General features: G+C 32.1%; 2 protein-coding genes across 10 annotated transcripts in view; one reads left to right on the top strand and one right to left on the bottom strand.

Annotated features, from left to right (window-relative positions):
- The window catches only part of LOC148599694 (glycerol-3-phosphate dehydrogenase, mitochondrial-like), a 32,909-nt gene extending 16,257 nt beyond the window's left edge, over nt 1–16,652 (bottom strand). Inside the window, exons 1-13 of one of the 5 annotated variants that reach the window (XM_088559501.1) lie at nt 16,556–16,652; nt 14,693–14,842; nt 13,538–13,709; nt 12,991–13,115; nt 11,747–11,844; nt 10,734–10,903; nt 9,704–9,865; nt 8,631–8,775; nt 7,480–7,565; nt 5,345–5,452; nt 1,495–1,629; nt 939–1,117; nt 329–460 (exon numbers count right to left, since the gene is read on the bottom strand). In XM_088559501.1, the coding sequence (XP_088415627.1) occupies nt 329–460; nt 939–1,117; nt 1,495–1,629; nt 5,345–5,452; nt 7,480–7,565; nt 8,631–8,775; nt 9,704–9,865; nt 10,734–10,903; nt 11,747–11,844; nt 12,991–13,115; nt 13,538–13,709; nt 14,693–14,812 (1,632 nt within the window). In that variant the 5' untranslated portion in view covers nt 14,813–14,842; nt 16,556–16,652. Of the gene's footprint in view, nt 1–328; nt 461–938; nt 1,118–1,494; nt 1,630–5,344; nt 5,453–7,479; nt 7,566–8,630; nt 8,776–9,703; nt 9,866–10,733; nt 10,904–11,746; nt 11,845–12,990; nt 13,116–13,537; nt 13,710–14,692; nt 14,843–16,309 lie in introns of all 5 variants that reach the window. The other 4 variants (XM_088559500.1, XM_088559499.1, XM_088559502.1 and 1 more) reach the window with 4 other exon arrangements.
- Nucleotides 16,653–16,910: 258 nt separating this feature from the next.
- On the top strand, nt 16,911–20,675 carry LOC148599693 (uncharacterized). 5 transcript variants are annotated; one of them, XM_088559495.1, is made up of 3 exons: nt 16,911–16,984; nt 17,361–17,426; nt 19,728–20,675. In XM_088559495.1, the coding sequence occupies exon 3, from the start codon at nt 19,728–19,730 to the stop codon at nt 20,652–20,654; it is 927 nt and encodes a 308-aa protein (XP_088415621.1). In that variant the 5' UTR covers nt 16,911–16,984; nt 17,361–17,426; the 3' UTR covers nt 20,655–20,675. The 5 variants fall into 5 exon arrangements, with proteins under 5 accessions (XP_088415621.1, XP_088415620.1, XP_088415622.1 ...); XM_088559496.1 differs by having other exon boundaries at nt 16,917–16,984; nt 17,361–17,441; XM_088559494.1 differs by lacking the exon at nt 17,361–17,426 and having other exon boundaries at nt 16,913–16,984.
- The last annotated feature ends 2,857 nt before the right edge of the window (nt 20,676–23,532 follow it).

The following is a 23,532-nucleotide window of genomic DNA, read 5'->3' as shown; positions in this document are numbered from 1 at the left end:
TGAAAATATCTGCAAGCGTTTAAAAAAAAAGTCCGGAAAACTGAAGTTGGACTGACGGACAGATGGATGGGTCAAAAACATTATACCCTTTGCAATTTCATTGCATGGGGTATAATAACCATACAAAAAAATCAAATCCACAAATAACTTCAAATGTAATTAACTTTCTAAAATGGACCTATTTCAATTAAACTGATGTGCATTATCAAGTTTATATGGATTGTTTTTGACAATGTAAATTGGCACTGATGTTATAGGCACATTATGAAGCTTTCAGTGAATTAAGTCCATAGTTTCTTGTGAGTATGAATAAGACATTTGTTTATACCTCAGCCTCTAAGTATGGGAATTCCTCATGGAGTCTTTTTCCAGTCACAGGCCATCTTTTACCAGTCAAGGTTGCCAATTTGGCCACTTTAAACGCTTTGTCTCCATATGTGCTGGCTAAATGTTTAGCCACCTATAAGTACATTATGTGCACTATATTAAAAGTATGTGTAGCAAATTCACAAAAATCCATTTTCATCTTAAGGCAGTAAAAAATGTGCACTTGAAGAGTGACAGATGAGAATAACCGTACATCAATTTACATACACATTCAATCATGACAAAGTCAAGGTAAGGAAATTTGGATGGCAAAAGTTAATTTTCTTATCTCAAGCTACTGCCGTGATAGTAGAAAGTATCAGCTATTTCCTAACAACTGTAACGTCCCTGATGAACAGAACAACATCAGTTTTGAGCATCTTGACAGAACATCAAATCTCATCTTGTCATGTTCCCTGTGATATTTTCTGTCTTGACTTCAAAACTGCCATTTTTTTGTATGTAACTTTTTGAAGTTTAGTAGTTTATAATTTTTGGTAAATGTTGTGATGCCTGAACAGCTAACATTTCTTTTTTTCTTTTATTCTGTGTATTTTCATTATGATCTATACCTCATTTTCAAGACCAAAATCTTGCACAAGTCGAATGAATAATGTAGGAGTCCACCCATGAGCACCATCTAACAAAAGACCCTTGGTCCGACAGCCAGATTTGGGCTGAAGTCCACAGACCTCCACAGCTTTATCTATTGTCTCTTCTGCCATGTGTCTGTATGTGGTCCACTTTCCTCCTAAAATGCAAAAAAATTTCTTTCATAAGTGTGGTGTGGAATATCAAAGGGTTTCATATAAGACTTGACTTAGATTATCATTTTAAAATAAAAGAACATAGTCAATGGGCCATAACAATGATAATTACCAAATACAGAATTCATAACTTCAAAATGAGTTACCAATGAGGAAATATTGGGTAATTTGAAAAAAGGTAGCTTCGTTAATACAAAAATAACTTTTCATTCAGTTTGGTTTTGAAGACAATCTCAATTTACATTTTTTTTCTTTAATCTCTAACTTTAATAGAAAATACAGCAAAGCAATTTTGAAAATTTTTGTTTTTCCTAAATCAAAATAGTACTGTGAAAGTACTACAAGTAATTTTTCACTTTACCAGCAATAGTGATGAGATTATCTCGTGAAACTTCTATGATATGGTTCCTAGCTATAGATTGTGTATCTTTCTTGTTTGGGTCCATGACTAAAGGACGGATTCCACACCATGCTGACAATACATCACCTCTTCTTACTGAAAAAAAAATACAATGTTTAAAAAGTCATACTTTTTATTCAAAAGTCTTGATTTTTATAATGTCAACAGAGTCAAGCAACCACTCATCTTCTCTAATAAAACCTATATGCATGAAAAAACTTATTCAACTACAATTTCCAGAAAAGAAAAAGATTACACAAACATCAGTCTCCAGTGGCAGATCCTGAGATTTTGAAAAAGGGAGGTTCAAGATTAATTTCAGAAAATAAAGGGTTTTTTAGGCTCTCATTTGATAACTTTTGCCAAAACTGCACACAAAATTTTCAATAAATTTCCAACAAAAGTGGGGCTTTGACCCCCAGAGCCCTCATCCTGGATCCACCACTAATCTCATAAAGTTAACAACTAATATGCTCTCTATCAGCATTTTTTTTAAATACTAGCACTCTAAGTGTTAATTATTATACAGCCTGAATTTCACTATAATATTATCATATGTGTAAAATGCATTGAGAAATAGAAATGAGATAATATTGAATAGATTCACAAATTGAAGACCAATTAATGTATTAACTTAAAAATACATAAAGCTTAGATGTTTCTAAGGGCAAAACTCGCAAACTGAAAAAGGTATAGGAGACTTAGACAACTACATGTATATGATGATTCCTATTCAGAATCTTGCAAATAAGAAAGAATAGCTTGGTTAAGCCTATGAAATAATAAAAAAAGGTTTAAAATCTAATAAAATACCTTCTAGTAATGTTCAAATAATTAATCTGGCAAATTATTTTTTTTTTACCATTTCTTGTTTAAGATGTCCTTTGATCATGTTGATAGTACTGTTGAGACCAGTGTTTGATTTTGGTGATTGATTGATTTCACACAATTTGCATAGAATTATATGTTACATTGGTTTATGTCCCTTTAAAAAAGCTTACTCTTAAATGAAAACAATGAAGGTCACATATCTATTTCGATGAAGAATTATCAGAATGATCACTTTTGAGGGTTTATTGAGTCTACCAATACGGTATGTACATTTATGTTTCTTGAAAACCCATTTGATATGTGTATTTTATATATGCATAATGTTTTTGATATATTGTTCTAGATATTGACTTGTGGCTATATTTATCCGAGGTGTCCTTTTCCATGTAAATGTTTAAATGTCCAGAGACAATAACAACACCAAACTTATATTTTGTCATTCCCCACAAATAATACATATTTATTTCTAAAGTTACTCTCTCTTAAACGGGTCACGTTCGATTTTTCCATTTTTCACTGTCCACAAAGTGCTACTCGATATTTCCACTTTTCCCACTATGTATCTAGTACGAATCGGATTTTGTATTTTTGCATTACTATTTATGTGAATTGTAACATTTGTATCTTTGTGAAAGTATTTTGACAAATGCTTATGAATGTTATTCTTTCATATTTTGTAGTTAATCGTTCTCATATTGATACTGAATAAACTTGAATGAGATGAATTAGTATATGACTTCAAGCTCACCATTAGAAGTACATAAATTAATATTGCATTATTTTTTTATATGCCAAAATTCTATGATTAACACATACATCATTTATAAAATTGCAATGACAAGTGTTAAAAAATTTTCTCCAATTCATTTTTCTACTTCTAAATATTTTGAAGAACACCAGAAATTGTTTCTTTTATTTTTGGGTTTATTAGGCCATTTTACCACTGGTACATGTATATCAACTGTTCACCTTGATATAATCATTTTTATTAATCATTCCATAATATTCTGCACATAATCAATGAGGAAATATTTTTTCTCTGGCATTTAAATTCTAATTGTTTATTGCAAATACTTGCAACTACCATTTCAAAATATCTATCTTTTAATTGCATGGCAGGTAAAATAAAATACAGTTCTTAAATAAAAAGTTGCAACAAACAATGTCAAAACATAATAAATTCCAATAAATACCAAAATAAAACAACATTGTTGGCTAATTAATTATGCTGTACATAACAGTTTGTAAATTTAATGCTTGGTTAAATGCAGTAATTGTAGCCTAATTAAAGAGTTTTTTATGACTGCTGAGTGTTCCTGGCATTTAGAGTAGTGACAAACTGAGTTTTGATTTTATTTAAATAAATCTTGACCTGCAGGATTAGATAACCCAAAAATTAGAACCAAAGGAAGAGCAAGGTAAGAAAACGTTTAATATATAGAACCAAAGGAAGAGCAAGGTAAGAAAACATTTAATATAATTCCTTGTTTTTTTCCCTTAAAATGTATTTTCTCTATTCATTGAGGTCTAAGAAAGTTGTATAATTTTTTTAGATTTTTGTTTGAATTAATTAAAACCTTTCTTTAATCTTTTACCAAGTCTTTTACCTACCAATTAGAAAATGAAAATTCTTTACAGTTTTACAGCAACTTTCATAATACTTCCTATCATTTTTTTTTCATATTTATGTTTTTGTTTTTTTTTTTACTTCATAACAGCACTCAACTATTTGATGGAAAAGATGGAAAACGTTTTAAGTTTTATTCAAGCTTTTCATAATTTTAATCCTAACTCTTACATTTCATGATATAAAATACATTTTACTACATTGTTACTATGAATCTAAAACCAAAGATTAACATCATTCTAAGCCCACAACATGAAGACCACATCTTATGTATCGTTGAACTTATTTGCTTATTGATAGTTTTGAAACAAATGATATTGTTTGGCACATTTTTGGACAGGCTTAAAGTCAGTTCCCTGTACAATAGTGTGCCTTTCAATATAATCTTGACAGTCAACATTTAACAGTCATGTGTTAGTTCTTTTCCCAATTTTATCTACTGATTATGGCTTCTACATACTCTACTCATTTCTGAATAGTAAAAATTAAGAGTTTAGCACTACTCATTTGCATCTAGTTGACACTTAAAAAAATAATTACACGGCTGTGACAAATAATTTTAAGAAAACAATGCTATGAAAGGAGAACTAAAGTCGGACTGACAAAATAGTTTGCCTCCTCTTGCAGACAAAAGGTAAAATTCGAATGTTCATAAATACGGTAGAAGTCACACACACAAAATTTGCCTGATGCGTTTTGGCACATGTTATGCACCGTCCTCAAATTGCTATGACAGTGCTTAAGAGTGTCACTACATAGTGGGCCAAAGTTCATCAAGAAAGCAGTTAGACTTCATAGCTGAATGGAATATTAACCAATGAAGTTTGTGAGGGATGGATATGAAGAAGAGTACAAACCAGAAAAACACAGAGCGTCTTGACACAGACTGTGTGCAGTCGTTAATGCTAAGCCTGCACCACACTGTGTTGAATCATTCTGTTAATTATTCATCACTTAGAGTTCCTTTACCACAAAGAATTTTAGAGAATAAAACTTGATAGAATGATACAGGAAAGGTGAGTCTAGAAAGTGTACAAAGGACCTCCTGTAGCTTAGAATTTTACAGGACTTCATTCCCTCACAATCAATACCTGACCATTATGTAAAACCAGAATTGGCAAGTAGCAGTCCATGTTAAAATGCTTTTCTCGGCATTTGTTGTAAGGAAATATCTAATCTTTTCAATTTACCTCACCAAATGCAGTTGTATTATTAACTCTAAAAAAAGTATTAAACATTTGGAACAGATCTTTGAGATTATTCCAAACCACAGTATTTTTGACTGGAAATAACAGACAGTCCAACATGTTTCACATGGTCAGAAGTAAGGTCCTAAAAAATACCCATTCTTACCATCAACATCATCATGAAGGTAATTCCTAACTTCTGACAATATAAACTGTATTTCTGCCTCTGATGGTGATGGCTTGTCTGTAACTTCACATGCAACATCGGTGGTTCCTGGAACAGTTAGAAAAATGGTTCAGTCTTCGTACACTGTTACCTTACTATTATTTCAATAATTTGATGCTTCTTTTTTTTAACTGTCAATTTTTCTTTAAGTGACCATAAACTATGTGCCCACATTGTCAAAGGAGAAGGGGATAAATGGTCTTATTGGCCTAAAAATCGACTGAAAATTAATCATTAAGTGTTGAATGATTTGATAGTGAACTTGAATCCATCAGAAAGACTTCTGATAATTTTTGCATTGAAAGGACAAAAAAAATTGCTTGTTCACAATATTCAGATATTTTTAATATCTGATATACAAGTTTTGTACTTTTTGGGCTCTTTCTGGTCATATATTTGGCAAGGAAATGGTGTCCACACCCAAGAAACAACGACATATTTAGTGAATACATGCACTATTACATCATTAATCATTTATATGTGAAAATATTAAGTTCAGGGATAAAAATTGGCAGTTGCTCAGTGGCCCTTATCTACTATATTTCAACCAAACCTTTGAGTAAAAATTACTTGAATATAAAGAAAATATTAAACCAAAATATCGTCTGGCTTCAAGGTTGTATTTCCTAATCTTTACCTCAAAGTTGTTTCTTGTGGTGTGAACATAGTTTTCTGGATATAGATATGTTCAGGAAAAAAAAATAATAAGAAAAATAATAATACTGTGAAAGTACTAATGTTTGGGATGTACAAAATTTCGTTGTTTTCGTGAGTAGGCCAAACCATGAAATTTGCTTCCCAACAAAATGAGATTTCCATTGATGTGTATACTGAAAAAATTGTGTTTCTTTCCTTATCCATGAAAGCTGGTGCCCACAAATTTAAGTACTTTCACAGTAACCAACAAAATTTACAATTATCAACAGTTTTTGCCAAATGACATATAAAACTGTGGCACCATTATGATTTCATTAGGAAAAAATGAAAACATATGTCTGTTTAGGGTTACATTCCTCCCAAAAATAGGGTAGGTAGATAGGCATTTTCATTTTATTTCTTCGCGACTAAAGTTGAGCCTATATTTGTAAAATAGCATCATGTTTAAGTCATGAAAGTGTATGGTTTTAAGTAGAAAGTCTAATTTTTAACATACACACCAATTAATCATGTACACTCTTGGTTTCCATTGTGCTCATCATCAGTAATACGCTTGGATTTATATGATATAAATCAGTCTCCTATTCAAACACTATTGTGACCTGGTTTCAAACGTACTTTCGGTTTTATCGGAAATGATCCGTATTATACAAGAAATTGGCAGAAATTACCGATTTTGTTAATTTTGGAGAAAAAATGTATTAGGGTTGAGAGAAAAAATTTGGGTCGGTAGGGAAACCCAAAACAGACATATTTTTTTTTTTGCCTTACAATCAGATAATGCCACAAAATATTGTTTTTCCTTATATTTATATATTTTACTATGACATGATCAACTTTTATGTCATTACAAACAAGATATTTTTAGGCAATGTTCATAGCTTAATGCACCTATACCTTTGTGAGTTTTCTTTCTGAGCATGATTCATTATATTTCAATTTTGCCTGGTTCTCATGATTCCAGTACTTAATTCATGGCTTACAAACCTTAATTGTACTGTCATCTAGTTCTGATTCTTGGAAGTTACTCTACTTTAAATGATACCTGATTTTACAATTTAAGGAGGTAGACCCAGGGTAAGGAACTCAACTCTTACAAATCATCAGAAAATTTGTATTCAGCATTTTACATCAATGTCATGAAAGCATCAAAGTAACGAAGATTAATTTCATTCTGTCTCAAATGAAAGCTTGATAGTCTTTGGTGAAATTGAATATGATTCAAACATATCACTGACTTCATGAGTTATGTCCCTTACCCTAGGTCTACCTCCTTAAATAATGCCTGACTTTACAATTGTTAACCAATATTTTAGATAAACATGCTTAAGCTGACAATTTCAACCTGGTGGGGTTGCTGTCTCTTTGACATTTACACCAAACCTATTCTTGTTAAATGTAGAAGGCAACATTCAAACCTGCTAATGTTGTTTTTTGCCATGGCAAAAAGAAAATGACTCGTCCATCACTTGTTGAAGGGTCTAGAAGTCCCATATTGTCTGGACTGTAAAACAAAATAATAACGTTTCATAATGATTTGAGTCAATAGTTTCAACATTTGCAATTCAAAATGTTAAATCCGTAAACTGACAGATAATTCTTGTATTTATACCAAGATTATAATTAATGCTTAGTTTTCCTCATGTACCATGCTCTTCAATACATTCAATATGTGATATTTGTTGAGATGTAGCTGAAATAATTAATGCATGTACATATAATATTATACAGATAATGACTTCGATATATGTTGCTATTATGTCTTATCTACCCACAAAAATGATGTATTAACCAAGCCATGGGTGAGATAAATATAACATTTTTGGGTTGATAAAACATGATGGTGACTTATATCAAAGTCATTAAGTGTTTTATTAAATGAATCAATGTGCTTGTGAGAATCTCATTTGGTATTCTATTTTTAGGTTAAAATCTTAGGCTATCAAATTCAGGTTGACCGCTACTGACTTATCTTTTGCATAACTTTGCAAGCAGAAAGAATTAATTGTATTTGGGTGAATTTTAAATACTCTCAAGATATATTTTGACCTGGAAGTTGTTTTTAGACCAATCAGAAAACAGAATAAATCTATTCACATAATAATATCACTTCATTACATATATATATGAGTAACTTTTTAGTTAATATGGTATCACAATTACATTGTTACATACAAAGATGCAGACTACTGTAAGTACGTGTAAAAAATCTTTTTTCTGACTTAAATCATATTATTTCTTTTTTTTTTTTAATACTGAAGAAGACAACAGATCATAGCAATGCTTGAATTAGCTTGTTTTAAATCATATTGGTGCAGCATAGTTTTTTTTTAAATACTTCATCTTGCAATAATCAAGTTGCATATACAAGTACGATGTATATGAAAATCAGTTGAAGTTAAGTATAAACCCCTAAAATTGTGCTTTATGTGTAAAAAAGATAATATTTAACAATCACCTGTTATTTTCCACTATAGAAATTAGGTACAAACAAGTACATGTATAAAACACCTGCATTTTAACTTGTAGTAATCCAGTACATACAAATATAAAACACCTGTATTTTTACCTGTAGTAATCAGGTAAGACTATATGAACACCTTGACTGGGCTGACAGATCTTTTTTTCATCTTTGTTAGCCATACATCTGATTGTGTCAGTATAGGGACCTGTAGCATTTATCACACATTTGGCTTTTATGTTGAACTCTTTCTCTGTGAAGAAAAATAAAACTTCTTTCATGAAAATTGAATTTGTGGTACACCATATTTCCTTTTTGTCAGTTTGTTATATGTAATCTATTTTATTCAGTTTGCTAAATTGTGTATGAAAAATGTCTTTGTTTCCTGTTTTCATGTCAACCCATTGTTCAAGCTTGGTTTTTTTGGCAGAAAATTAGACATTAAAAGGAAAAATTCATACTCATAGTCATTCTCAATAAGTACTTATACCATATTTGGAAGTGATATGGATGCTTGCTCCTTTAATGATGCCTGATGTTACAAGCACATATCAGTCAGATGGACTGTTGTCAATAGTAATGTCATCTGTGAGAATGTAACATTCTGATTATAAATGAAAAACTTATTTACAAATATTAAATCTACATTCAAATATGACTTAAAATAGTTTTGTTTTTTTGGTAATGGTTTAAACATATGATAAAAGCAGTATGGTATGGCATTAATCCATATCCTCTCTTGATAAACCTTCGATCCATATCTGCTCTCAAGCCACAAGCAGAGGTATTGGGCTAGATAAAGCAATCTCGTATTGATACACGCTGATATAGAAAATGTAATATAATATAATATATAACTACATGTATATAACCATACAAAATACCCTGTAGTGTTCTAAGGTTACCCACTGGTTTAAATATATAATGGATTTATGATGTACTGAAATAGTTATACATGTATCATAAAATTAAATCTTTTCTACATGATCTACTTAAAAAAAAATAGAAAGCTGGCTCTAGCATAGAATTGTGACTTGGTCGGTTAATGATTTCCCCACTCAGATATGTAAGGTCTTTCAAGCTTTTTTTATATAGGTAAAGAGCATTCTGAGAGGTAATAAACTTAAAACTCTGCAAAAGCATGGTCATCAACCACTTACAAGACTTTGCATTTTAAATACCTGTCATCCTGTCCTTAACTCTTGCCCCTGATACTACTTCCTTTCCATTTTGATCAGTAGATTTATGTATTTCTAATACTTCTATGTAATTAGCAACAGAACCTCCCATCCTAGCTGTTGACACTGCTATAGACAGATTCATTCTGGCATCATCGTGTTGACCTGTCAAAGAAATATGTTGATTTCCTGTTCAATACATCTATAGACAGAGACAAGAATGGTTTCTTTCTTTCTTTTCTTTGATAGAAACCTTATTCATTTGAGCTGAATAGAAAACTGGTCTATCACAAACATTGTTTTCTCACTTTTGATTTTCGGCTGGACTTGTTTTTCTTCTTTGTATAATTAAAGTCAGCAATGAGGCAGACATGCTAATTTTTTTTAAGATTCTACACCTAACATTTATCATCTCAGCAAACAATTGCTGTATTCATAAAGTGACAGTTTACATCTCTTAATTTTTAATTAGTAGTCTTTCTAAAAATCAAACAGAAGATGTTTGTTAAAAACCCACTGAATTCAGTTTTATTTCTTGTTCAGAGACATTTATTGATCACATAACCAGTTTTAGTTTTTCATTTGGCTGTTGCGCTTTTGAGATAAAAATTATATAGATTGTACATGAAATTTGCATTTGACAAGAGTTATTGTTCTTGATTTGGCTTCATTTGGTTGATTTTAGTGGGAGATGAATGTATGATTTTTTAAAAAGTGCAGATTTGAATGCTGAAAAGATTATCATTATGTGAAAGTATAACATAAGTAGACTGAAAACACATTGTTTGTTTGTTTGGTGGGTTTTTCTTAACCATGAATCACTTTACCACTGGCAGTGTCTGAATTTCATATGGACTGGTACTTAATGTATCTTAATACATGTAGTTAGGACAGTTCCGAAATAACACACAATAAATTCTGGAACAATCCTAAGTTTTAAAACAAATCGCAAGCTATTATTACATAGACAATACTTTTTAAATGTTGTTATTAATTTTCTCTCTAATAAATGCATGTATTATAATTTCCATACCATCATAATAAACTAGAGCTCCTTTTAATTGGTCCTTCTTCAACATTGGAAACTTTTCTAAAGCCTTCTTCTTTGACAAATAATAACTACTTTTTAGTTTCTGTTTCCCAGCTACTACATCATACATTTTTATACCAAGCCAGAAGTATATAATTTGGAATATAGATTTTCTGAAACAAAAAGCATTATACTAAATAACATAAATTTTAAGAAAATGAAAATAACAGTGTATCAAAGAACATGTTTTAAAAATGCAATGCTATTTAATTAAGGAATGACTGACCTTGGACCTTTGCAGTTCCTGAACTTTTCACACCTTTAATTGAGGACTTCTGCTTTTGCTCAAGAGCACCAGCAATTTGAAATTTTCTAATCTTAAAAGTCAATTTGAACTCCTGATGAAACAATTTACATATATACAGTGACACAATTTTACTGTTAGAAATAATGGAAAATTCTGGTAACAAATATTGTTGTACTCTGTATACATATTTATACAACCATTCTACATGTTGATCTATTTCTGCAGTCAAAATTCATTCACTTAATCAGGGATGATTTTACGAAGTCTATAAGCAAAGCGGAAATCGGTAACACCGGAAGTAAATATGCAGTAAAAAAAGGATTGTAACGGTGAAATCTGGATTTTAAATAGCAGAATTTCACTAAAATGCGAAAAAAATTATCCCTGCTGAATACTTACAAGTGATATACCGGAACTGTAACTAACTGAATATAACTTTTTCCTGCACCATCACAAACATTTACATTATTTTGAAAATCCCAAGACGTTGTATGTTTCTGATCAAAAACACTGTATTTCTATCTTTAAACATTATTTGCTTTAAGTTTTATTTCTTGCCATAAAACAACAGCAACATTCCAGTGCTTTGACAGAAACTTTGATGTCAGGCTTTGGTAAAAGCTCAGCACAGTCTTATTTCATTTGGCAGTTCTACACTCATCTTTATAAATGTGTCAAATTGGTCAACTGTTAAAGTTAAAATACTTACGCGTAAATGGGTAACATAATTGGGAATGGATAAGCTAAGTGAGGTGCTATATCAATCAAGTTGGCTCTTTCCTGCAATGCTTCTTTAACCATTCTGTACTAAAATTGATAAATTGGTATAATTAAAACAATTCAATTTATATCTTTATATACAAGGGCAGTTTAGAACTAATTAATTAAATGAATTAAAATTGACTTATCAACTGCATGTAGAATCTAACAACACTCCATTCTACTTTCTGTACTGACAACCTTTCTGATTAGCCAATCAGATTTCATCTTTCATGATTTTGAAAGCATGATTCAAAGGACAAAAAATGAGGATTTTAAAAAGGTCATCTGAACCTGAACAGAAAGTAGAATGGACTGTTGTTAGATCCTATACATGCAGTGACTGGATGGACTTGCACAAAACCTGTCAAAATTTTGTTTGTGTTTTTTTTTTCTAGTTTTTTGCCTTTCACATGAAATTTGGTATCAAGTAACTATCGACCTGTAACATTAGCAAAGTACGACTCCAATGCACTCCCATTACCTACAGCAAGTTAAATTTAGTGGAGGAAATATTACATTTGTTTAAATCTTGGATGGAAACAAATATTTGATATTCATATAAAACAATGCCAAAAATGACTTAAAATTATGTCTTCTTTTTTTTTTTACCAAATCCGTAATCAAAATAGTAAAAGGTAGAAATGACAACTGTAACTTTAAATTGTATGTAAAATTAATGTTTTTATTGCCAAAATAATTCCTCCAAATACAGGCTGTAACTATTGCAGAATCATTTATTCTAATATGACAGGCTTCAAAACTCTTTACACCACAGCCATGGTAAAAATAGTGATTAATACATGACCAACATTTTGTGCAACACATTTGCTGTGTCTATTCAAAAACATGAAGAAACTAACCCTATTAAAATCTAAATAAATCAGGGAAACTCCATTTTTTTAATTGTTTTACCATGGGCTAACCATTTACATTGTTATTTAACCCCTTGGCCTTGCTATTGCTCAGGGTTAAACAATGCAACATAAATAGCCAGCCCATGGTAAAACAATGATAACATGGAATTTCAGAGATTTATTTCTTCAGTTCATCATACAATATATTAAAAAACACAGCTTCCAGTGGACATTTTGAAACTTATAAACTTTGATACTTGGCCCTTTGGAAGTAAAGTGACAAAAACATTTGTATTATTGACCCATCCAATACCTTTACTCCAAGAAATAATCTTACTTGTTCTAAATCAGCATTCCAGACTGCCTTTTCCAGGTATCTGACACCACCATGGATCAATTTTGTACTTCTGCTGCTTGTTCCAGAGGAAAAGTCATACTTCTCTACCATAGCAGTTTTCAACCCTATGATGAAAATTTTTAAAAAATCACGAAAAACTTGATGAACACTATAATTTTGCCCACATTGCAATTCACATTTATTCTGAAACAAAGCCTTTCAGGAAAAAAAAATCTGATGCCTTTTTTTTATCATGAAATGTTTACTAAGATTTTATTTTCTAAGTTTAATTTCATAAAATATTTACAGAATTGGAATAATTTATTTTTTTCAGTCTAGATCAGTGCCTATGTTGTGAGTTTTTTTATGTTATATTATTTTGTTCTGAAGTCAAATATTATAAACAAAGTGATGTGCATTTAATATTCACGCTATAATTTCTCCACCTCAAATTGTTATGAGATATTTCAAGCTATTACAAAAAATATTTTCCTTAACTTCAGTATTTGTCAAACATTAACAAAAGAAACCTCAAAACAAAATCCACCTCTACTTGTTGAATCAAGAGCAACTCCTGCACCAGTTGCTCCACCACCAATGACAAGGACATCAAACTGTTCTGTCTGTAAAGATTTCAGCATATCATCTCTGGTGGGTAACGGTGACCAGGCATACTGCTGGTCATTATCTGCTGAGGCAGCAGTAACTGTTGATGGAAGCTGCAAAAGTAAAATGATGATGACGTTGTCATTGACATTCTTGATATTATCAACATTATCAATTTGGTTTCACTATACTGTATGGATGTTTAAAAATAATATCATGTAAAATTGATTTTATATACTGTTAAATGTGATTGAACACTAATATGTGGCACCGGAATAGAAAAAACGCAGAAATTTTATTGCATAAACCAATTAATTATACCTGATAAACAAAAGAAATAACCATCAAAGTGTTTGTAATATGTGTCTTTTTAAGATATTTATTGGTCAAATTCACTTGAAATGCAGTATGGAAAAATGGCGAGAAAATTTTCCGCACTCTTTCCCTATATAAGCAGTCAAGAAATATCTATGTCACAGATGCTTCAGGATGAACGTAAATAGCTTTTTAGATGTTTTCTAGATGTACTGAATATATTTTAGACAAAAATGACTAAATTGGGGAAAATGATGTGCCACCCATTGCCTGAATCCTCTGAAAACATTTGTAAGCCTTGATCATTTAATACAAAAATGGAACCATTGCTTATTTTGTCAATACATACATGTACATGTACATGGTCAAAAAGTCAACAGATAGTTTACAAAAATGATGTTACCAGTCTAATTTATAATTTCTGATGAGTGCAACAACACATTTCTAACTAAAATGCTAAAATGGAGATCAAAACAATGTTTTCTCAGGAGCATTTCAGATTTTACCTGCCTCATACCAAACCCTCTTGTCACTTTAAGTACATTGCTGTTGTTGGTCTAGCATTGCTTCACCATGCATTTCCCTCAAGAATGTTGACACATTCTATTATAATGCACATATTATGTAAATGAAATTAGACATTTAAATACTTCCCACAGACTGTAGAAAGGAACAATGAAAATGAGCTAGCATTATAAAACTTTATCAGGACTTTAAAAAAACTCCTCAAAAACAGATATTTGTGTAGTCAGAGCAGTATTATTTTCTATTTAAACTGTACCTGATTGGACTTTGAAAGCTTTGGATATGCGTAAGCCAGAATACACACTCCACCACCAATAACCAAACCACTCTTCGGCAATCTCTTTAAAGACCTTAATACAGTCTTTAAATTTCTCATCTTCCCTGGTGTTCCTAATCCCTTACAGTTCTGAAATTAAACAATCATGAGATGAACAATCAAAATATATTTGTACATATACGAATGCAAGAAAATAACTCCACATCAAAAGCACTCTTTTGAAAAGACATCCATGCAAGTTGGCACCTTCGGAAATGTTGTAAGGCCAAAAAAAAATATGTGTGTTTCCGGTCACCTGACTGACCTTGAAATAATGGCGCCGACCTGAAACATTTTTTCACCAAAAAAAACCCCAAATTTTTAATTTTTGGTACGTTTTGTCTCCTTGCGGTCATAATTACGTCGTGGTTATTTGATGAATCTTAAAACGTAATCCCAAAAGCGCTTATAGAAGCAGACTTGATATCATTATTGTAAAGCATAAGAGCGATCCTGATTTACTCGGAACAATTTTTACCTCATTGGTAAAGTCAAGAGAATCTCGGTGTTTGTCTTTTATTGAAGACTTTACTTAAACATATAAAATTGTATCAAGATGTCTTCGGACACTGCAGATCATTTGCTTTCCAAACATGAGGATCTGGGAACTTAAACCATTAAAAAAACATTGCACAAGGAAAAAAATGTTTTTTTGTGAAATGAAAACTATTTCTGACCTACCTATCGGCAGTCAAAATTTGTAGGTGATAGGAAACACACATATTTTTTTTTTGGCCTCAATTAAATCAAGAAGGATTGCATATTCAGAGGAAAATCTGCTGGCACTTGCCTCATAATATTGTAGTTTCAATGTATTTTTCATATCATGACATTTATATAAATACAGGAATATAAATGTCAAAACACAAAATGTCCCTGGGCCGCAACTACAATTCTCATTTTTGCTATGATGTCATATTTTAATTTGACAGGTTAATTGAAGGAATTCAACTGAACAAAAGCCAATCAGAACCACTAAGTCCAATTGTTGAGATGTAAAAAATCTTTATTTTTCAATCGTAATCATCTTAATTTGAATATAGAAATTAACATTTGAATTGCTCTTGAATATCAGTTCAAAAGATTTTTAAAAAAATTCTCATTTGGTTTTGATTGGTCAATTGAAGGAATTTAAACTGACCAGAAGCCATTTGAATCTACTAAGTCTATCTGCCTGTGCCGAGATGGAAAATTCCTTATTTTTTTGTTGTAAACTATCTTCCTATGTTAACATAAATATTCAAATGTTTTGGATTGTCTATTCAAAAAATCGTTAAAAGAAGTTTTTATTGCTTGCCTGGATGTCAGGAAGAGAAAAATTTCAATAATGAAGATACATGTAGCTGCAAAAATTTTGAACTAGCCCTGAGAGTTCAATGTAAGTTAATAAAATAAATCCAAGTAGCATATTCTCCTAAATATCAAAGTGCATGTATGCTCGGAAAAGAGAATGCATAATCATAATGTCTTAAATGTTAGGGCTGGACTGGTCATATAAAAGCCTTAGCCACTACCGGCACTAGCCCTTGAAACGTGGAAAGTTGTGAGACGACCTACCAGCGTTGAAGACAGGAGAAAATTTTCAAAAGTAAGTTAATCGACTTAACATAAGGTTTTGTACTTATATTTAAGTCTTGTGTCAGTTGTGAATCTATTTTTATAAACGGTGAGATCCGGCAAAGTCATTCGGAGACTGAGTCTGAGGTGAACGTCTCTGAACAGAGTTATTAGACACCTTTCTTGTACAAAATATATGATGCTTTGGAAAATTAAAGATGAGACTGGCAACAATCAATATATTACAGTTCTTATTCAAGGCGATTAGATGTTTTTCGCTTGGTCGGCTGCTGATCAGGATCATCGAAACATTTTTTGAAAGACGTAAAATTCTGATGAGTACCGAACGAATTTCCTTCGTTTCGTCCCTAGTATCTTCTCGGTCTAGAAAACTACAACATGTATGTACGCCAAAAATATATCCATTCCGGCATTTATCGGCAATTTTGCGGAAGAGAATAACATTTGGGGTATACCGGTAATTAATTATCTTTACAAATAAGTCATTTTCGAAATATCTATGAGAAATATCAGAAATAGAGACAATAGGTAGTGGTACGTTTGTTATAATCTCTGCTTGCACTGAACAAGGCCAATCGGTGTTTCTCAGGAGTTATCGACTCTGTTACTACGCATAATGGTCCAATTCGTGTCGCAGTTCAACTGGTTTTAAATGTAATTTAAATTGTAATCAAATCAGCTAAACATTCACAAAATTAGTTAAAGTCAAAATAGTCACATATACTATGGCCGTTGATTCTCAAACATAGTTGTGAAGGATTCCTACTGTAATTTGTAAACCACAAGTGTTTAAGCTTCTTTTAAGTCTATATGAGCTTTTGTCATTACTTAGCGGCCATTTTCCTTGTCGTTTATAGTTAACTTTTCTTTAAAAAATCTTCTCTGAAACTACAGAATAGAATTTGATAAAACTTGGTGCCAATTAATTATTCTTGGCAAGTTGCCCAATAAATAGGGGCTTGTCTATTATGCATACGACTACAACATGTTATGTTTACCATGATAACAGTTTTTTTTTTTGTTTTTTAAGGCAGTGGCTGCTCATCCACTCATTCGAGGACGAGGAGCCTCTAGAGACTAATCGTCTACACATCCGGTTTGTGCCAATAATGTACGGAATCGTGACGGAAACGCCTCATTTACAGAATTAATATTGATACTGCAAGCCTCATTTACGGAATAAATATTGAAATTGCAAGAAATTCATTTCTTTATTGCAAAAATATACAACTACATATAAAATGATGCAAATACAATAAAAGTTATAAAATCATATCAGATGTAACATATATCAATTAAAAATCATTAAGAATTAAAGTCAGATATTAGAAATGGTAAATCTGAACTAAAAGCTAAATATAGGAGAGTATTTTACAAAATGTATTTTACTTTTTAACTAAACTAATAATAAAATAATATACATGAGAGACTATTTTGAACAAAATTTCACACTGTACCATTTTCCTGTTAGCCTTTAATTTAAGCATCCTTTTCTCACATCCTTTTTTGTGTCATCATCAAGCCTCAATGAATACATGAATATGTAAGTCATACATATTTTAAGTGTTTGTCAATATTTTTCTCTGCTGTACGTTTGATAGCAATTTCAATAGTTTTAGAGTTTCTTATTCATAGTTGTATGTAGTTCTTTCCTTCATAGTCTTTGACAAAGTTTTCCAAATTATCAAAAGTATTAAAAGTCTGACAAACATAAAATCTGTTCAACAGAAACAATATGTAAAATGTAAAAAAAAATTAATTCATTAGAAAACTGTTCAGTAAACAAGTAAACATTGTCCAGAAGTCATAAATAAATATTTCCGTAGCTGTCACGATTCTGTATATTATTGACGCAAACCAGATGTGTGGAGATTAGCCTCTAGAGGCTCCTCGTCCTTGAATGCATAGACGGGCAGCACTGCCTTTTTTTTAATAATTTTTATCAATATTCGACTACAGACACAAGATGATCAATTTTCCCCGTTATTGAACGCCTTGTGCCTGTGAATTGACCTATCATGTTGGTGTTATTTTCTGAGCAGACCCAGTTAGATTGTCAGCTTCCCAAAATAAATTCTACACATACTCATAAAAACTCTTTGCAGTTCTCTACCAAATTTTCATTTACAATTATCTGAATGTCCCTTTGTAACTACACTGTGGCTCATTATAATAAATTACCCCAAGCGACACTGTCCATTCACACATTGTCCCACCTTCATTTTCAAAAGTTGGCAGGTATATATGCGATAAGAATACAATCGTACAAAAAAAAAATAAAAATGAAGGAAGATATTTCTGACTTAATGCAAACAACAATCAAAAAAAAAGTCAGATCAATGTCCCTTTTTGGTCGAAGAAAACAAAAAAACATGAATGTGTTAAAGTGCCCTCTTTCCTGCACACCTCTATTTTCAAATCCTAGCTAGAACACTTAAAATGTATTAATCTATTTTTTTTTTATATCTGCTCTTCTCAGTGTTTAATGTATGTGCATTAGCTGAATATTAATTAAGTATAACACTTCTAACTTCCAAATTCTAATATTAGGAATTTCTGAAAAGTATATATCTAATCCAAAGACAGTTTTGAAGTTTGCATAAGTGCAAAATTTACTGGTAGTATCAGAGTAGTTTGAATTGAAATAAGGCTTAGCAAAGAAAAGGAGGGCTTACTCCCAAAAGGTTTTGTACTAAATGTAGTTTCCAATTTATAAAGTGAGTGATTCAAGCAATTTAGAACTCACAGTAAAATTTGGTAAGTTGGTGTATTTGTGAATTATTTAAACCTGTTTGTAGTTGTTTTTTTTTTATTTTGTATTTTATGCTGGTAGGAGTCAATTAGTCAAATTTGCTACATGTATATATTCGTGTAAAAATCTTCATATTTATTGCACTTGCAGATTGCAATTCCCTACTCCTACTTTCTGACTTACATGTATATGCAGTGGTTTCCCCAAGCTCATATAGTATCACAATGCCCTGATGCTATATTTTTTTACCAGAATGTTATCCCAAAAGAACTTCCCATAGCATGCATAGGGTCCAATACAAATGGGATGCTATAATTTTTAGATGTAAGATGCCATATTGAAATTCAGGGGTAACCGTGATGCTATAGGTAAATTTTACGGAGAACACTGATGTGTACTTTGCACCATGTCTAAGTGACAATAAATAATGCAAAATAGTACAGTGTTCTTGAATTCCCATTTCCTCTTACCGATGGGTAGTGAACTTTGAAGCAGGAAAAGTGAAATTGACAGCTCTTTCATTCAATTACCCGGTACGTTGTGGGAAAATGATTAAATGAGAAAGGGAGTTTGAAAATTTTAAAAAAAGTCAAGAACACTGCAAAACTTCAACTTTCTTTATTCATATACATTTTTTCTTTGTAGATGGACAGTCAAAGTCCTCTATCCCCAACTGCTTACAGCAAAAGACTATTTTACATATGTTCTGGGGAAGGGATATTGAACCACAACTCTGAGCCTGATCGAGAAGGCTTGATCTTAGAAGAACAACGACAACTACTCAACATGAATGCTGACCCTAATTATAAACATAAAGGCAGTTGTCCTTTGTGCGAAGCTTGTAGAAAAGGATATGAAAGAGTAGTTAATGAATTCTTAAGACGGAATGTTGATGTTAATGTTTTGGATCGTTGGCAATGTACGCCATTATACCTTGCAGCTTCACATGGTCATCTTAACATTTGTAAAATGCTACTAGAAAAGGGTGCTGATGTAAATGTCAAGAATCATTATGGATATACTCCATTATGGACATCTATTGAACACAATAATGTTGAAATTGCTAAACTATTGTGCAAAGAGGGTGCTGATGTTAATGTCATGAGACCAAATTCTCATGGCCTTGAGATGAAAATGCTAACGTACGTGCTTTTAGCCAAAGGTGATATAAGTCTTGCAGAAAGCATTGTTGCTGCCAACTGTGTTCCATACAAGATAGAAAACCCCCTGAGTTATATGATTTTGAGCTTCAGTGATGCCTGTCGTAATTTCATAAAGAAACTTATTAAATGTGGGTTTGAGGTTGAATACCAGCATTGGGTGTCAAGCGTGAAACACAAAATTAATACTCAGTCAAATGATGTCACAGAAAGTGAAATTAATTTTATTCGTTTTGTTACTACTGAAAGAAGGACACCTGGCGAGTTACAGCATTTATGTAGACTTGTTGTGCGTAAAAGTCTCCTGAATGTAAACCCTCACCATTCCTTGAAAGACACTGTTCAGAAAGTGCAACTGCCCAAACGGTTGGAGGAGTTAATTTGTCTACATGACATAATAAATATTGAATGATAAATATATGAGGATTTTCAATTCATTGTTTTTAATTGATTACCAATGCTTAATGAGTCATGGTCATATTGTCCATCTGTCTGTCTTTTTATTCTTTAGACTTCACTTAATTTTGGTTTCCCAATGTTCAGTGGGCAGAGTCTTTTTATCCTTTTTACCACTTATTTTTGGTTTCTCGATGTTCAGTGAGTCATTGTCATATTTTCTCATAGACTCTGTCTGTCTTTTTGTATGTTTTTCTGTTGGTCATTTTTGGTTTTAAATGAAAAGTGAATTCTAATGCGTTCAGTTTTAGCTCAACTGGCCATAGACCATGTGAGCTATTGCCATCACTTAGTGTCTTTCCTCGTCGAATTCAACGAAAGTTGGTATTCTTGTTTTTTTAGGGTATCCTAAATAAAATGATCATTTGATTTATTTTTATCAGTTGAAAAACATGATCATTGTTACTAAAATAGAACGTAGGGGTCAGACAGGAGTTTTGTACATAGATGTTCAAAACCTTTAGGTTTAGTTAATATCTTTTAATTGCTGAAATGATCCTTATTATAAGGCCTACACAAGTCTCCAAGGGATTAAAGTTGTCTGACGACTCCATGTATGAGTTATTGCACTTGAAAGGCAACAAATTATGTTTTTAGCAGTTTTCGGCCAATATTTTGAAAACTATAATTATAGATTAAATGAAACTTCCAGTAGATGAATTGATCCTTATGATAAGTTCTGCCAAAGTTTTTATGGAGTTAAAATTTTCAGAAAACTCCTTGTTAGAGTTATTGCCCTTGAAAGGCAAAAATTTAACCAGGTGAGTGATTCAGGCTCCTGGGAGCCTGTTGTTTATACACAGCTTTGATCATTAGAACACAGGTCAAATTTAATATGGTGTACATAGATGTAGATTTGACATTCTGGAGTCTCTGTTCTCTTAGTCTGTAGATTAGGAATGAGAGGTGTCCATACCTGGTAACACTCCCACATTAGAAAAAAAATCTTCCACATCAGACAGTGTCAATGGGGAGAATATCCAACATGAACTGTTTCAAGGGTTAACAGGTATGGATGTCTATGATCACTAATTCAGCTTTCCTAATGTATAAAAGTGTAGGTGAGAGTATTAATATATTCTTTGGATAAACTAAAACCTGTATTAACAACCTGTTTTCTGAAATGACATGCCTTATCAATCTCCTGTATCCAGAAATGACATGCCTTATCAATCTCCTGTATCCAGGAACAACATGCCTTATCAATCTCCTGTATCCAGAAATAACATGCCTTATCAATTTCCTGTATCCAGAAATGACATGTCCTAACAGCTACCTGTATTCAGAAGTAACCTGTCTTGACAACCACCTGTATTAAAAAAAAACCCTGCCTTGCCAACCACCTGTAATCAGAAAAAAAACTTAAAAGCTCCAGAAATACATATCTTCACAATCACCTGTAACCTGTCTTAACAACCACCTGTACCCCCAAATAACTAACTGTATTCAGAAATAACTTTTTGTAACTACCATCTGTATCAGGAAATAACCTGTCATGACAACTACCTATATTCCCAAATAACCTGTCTTAAAAACACCTGTATTCAGTAATAGCATGTCTTAACAACCGCCTGTACTCAGAAATAACCTGTGTTAACAACCACCTGTACTCAGAAATAACCTGCCTTAACAACCACTTGTATTCAGTAATAAACTTGCCATGACAAGTTGAAGTTGATTCTGAAAGGCGTAGCTGCCGTTAGGCAATATAGGCATTTGTCCACACATTATTTTGACAATTTTTTAATGTAGACGAGAGAGACTAAGTGTCAGTGCCAATATAACAGGGTCTTTATATTGCAGTCGTATACACTCCTTTCATATACAAGTCATATCTGTCTCATTTTTGTATCAATCGATAATAATGTTCTTGAATAAAAGCATGATAATCAAGACCTATGATTTTCAACCCTTTATACTATTCTTCCCCATACTCAGTTGGAATTCCGATTCATAAATGGTATACGTCATTCTTACTCCACAAAAGACGGAACACCTAAATGCAAATACATTGTATTGGGTATATAGTCTCTATACATTGTAAAAAGATAAAACCCAAATCATCTTCTCAATACACCGGAAAAGAAGATGTAAAAATGCTGGAATTCCAATCGACAGCATATTTGTCAAGTGTGGTGGACGTGTTTTTCAACAGACGGTCGGCATTCCAACAGGAAAAATTTGTGCTCCGCAACTCGCCGACCTAATTCCTTCACTTCTATGAAACTGACTATATAGCTGGTCTGATCCAAAAGGGAACATCGTTTAGCATGAACCTTTGATCTCAATGTTCGCTACACAGATGACATATTGTCTTTAAAAATCCTAGTTTCGTGAGGGGATTACTAAAACATACATCTCATCTACCCAAAAGTGTGAGCCTTATTTTGATTTAGCACTGAAGACGGTTACATGTTTTGCTTTCCTTTGTAGGGTCACTTAAGACGTATTTGACTGTAGTTTCATGACGTAATAATTCTGTGTGACTGTTGCATTGTTGCATGAAGTGAGCTGCGCAGACGTTGAAACAGACAGCGTACATTAGTAGAGTCCGAGTTGTTCATTTACTTGTGTTATTTTGTATATATGAAATTTTGGTCATTTAATGTTCCTTGTTGTGTTTGTCTGTTTACATGTCTTGTCTTTGTCCCTGGATAACATTCTTTTGATTTCCGCTAGATTCTTGGTTCCCTTGATTGATCTTTCATTTGCTGCCTGTCCAATATTTAAGTTGGATCTTATGACTCTAAATAACCTATCCTGTTGTAATAAAGTTTTAATTTTCAGGCAACAGTGTTCAGCTATGTTTAGTTCAAGGTTAGAGAGGTAAAAAT

This window comes from Perna viridis, chromosome 13 (genome assembly GCF_037379345.1).
Source record: "Perna viridis isolate PV_CMFRI_1.1 ecotype Kerala chromosome 13, ASM3737934v1, whole genome shotgun sequence".
In the NCBI taxonomy this organism is placed as follows: Eukaryota; Metazoa; Mollusca; class Bivalvia; order Mytilida; family Mytilidae; genus Perna; species Perna viridis.
The sequence above is the reverse complement of the archived record's forward strand: the minus strand, read 5'-3'. Positions and strand labels throughout refer to the sequence as shown.

Excerpts from the sequence above, each read along its gene's own strand:
- LOC148599693 (XM_088559495.1), top strand. The coding sequence starts at position 19,728 with ATGGACAGTCAAAGTCCTCTATCCCCAACTGCTTACAGCAAAAGACTA.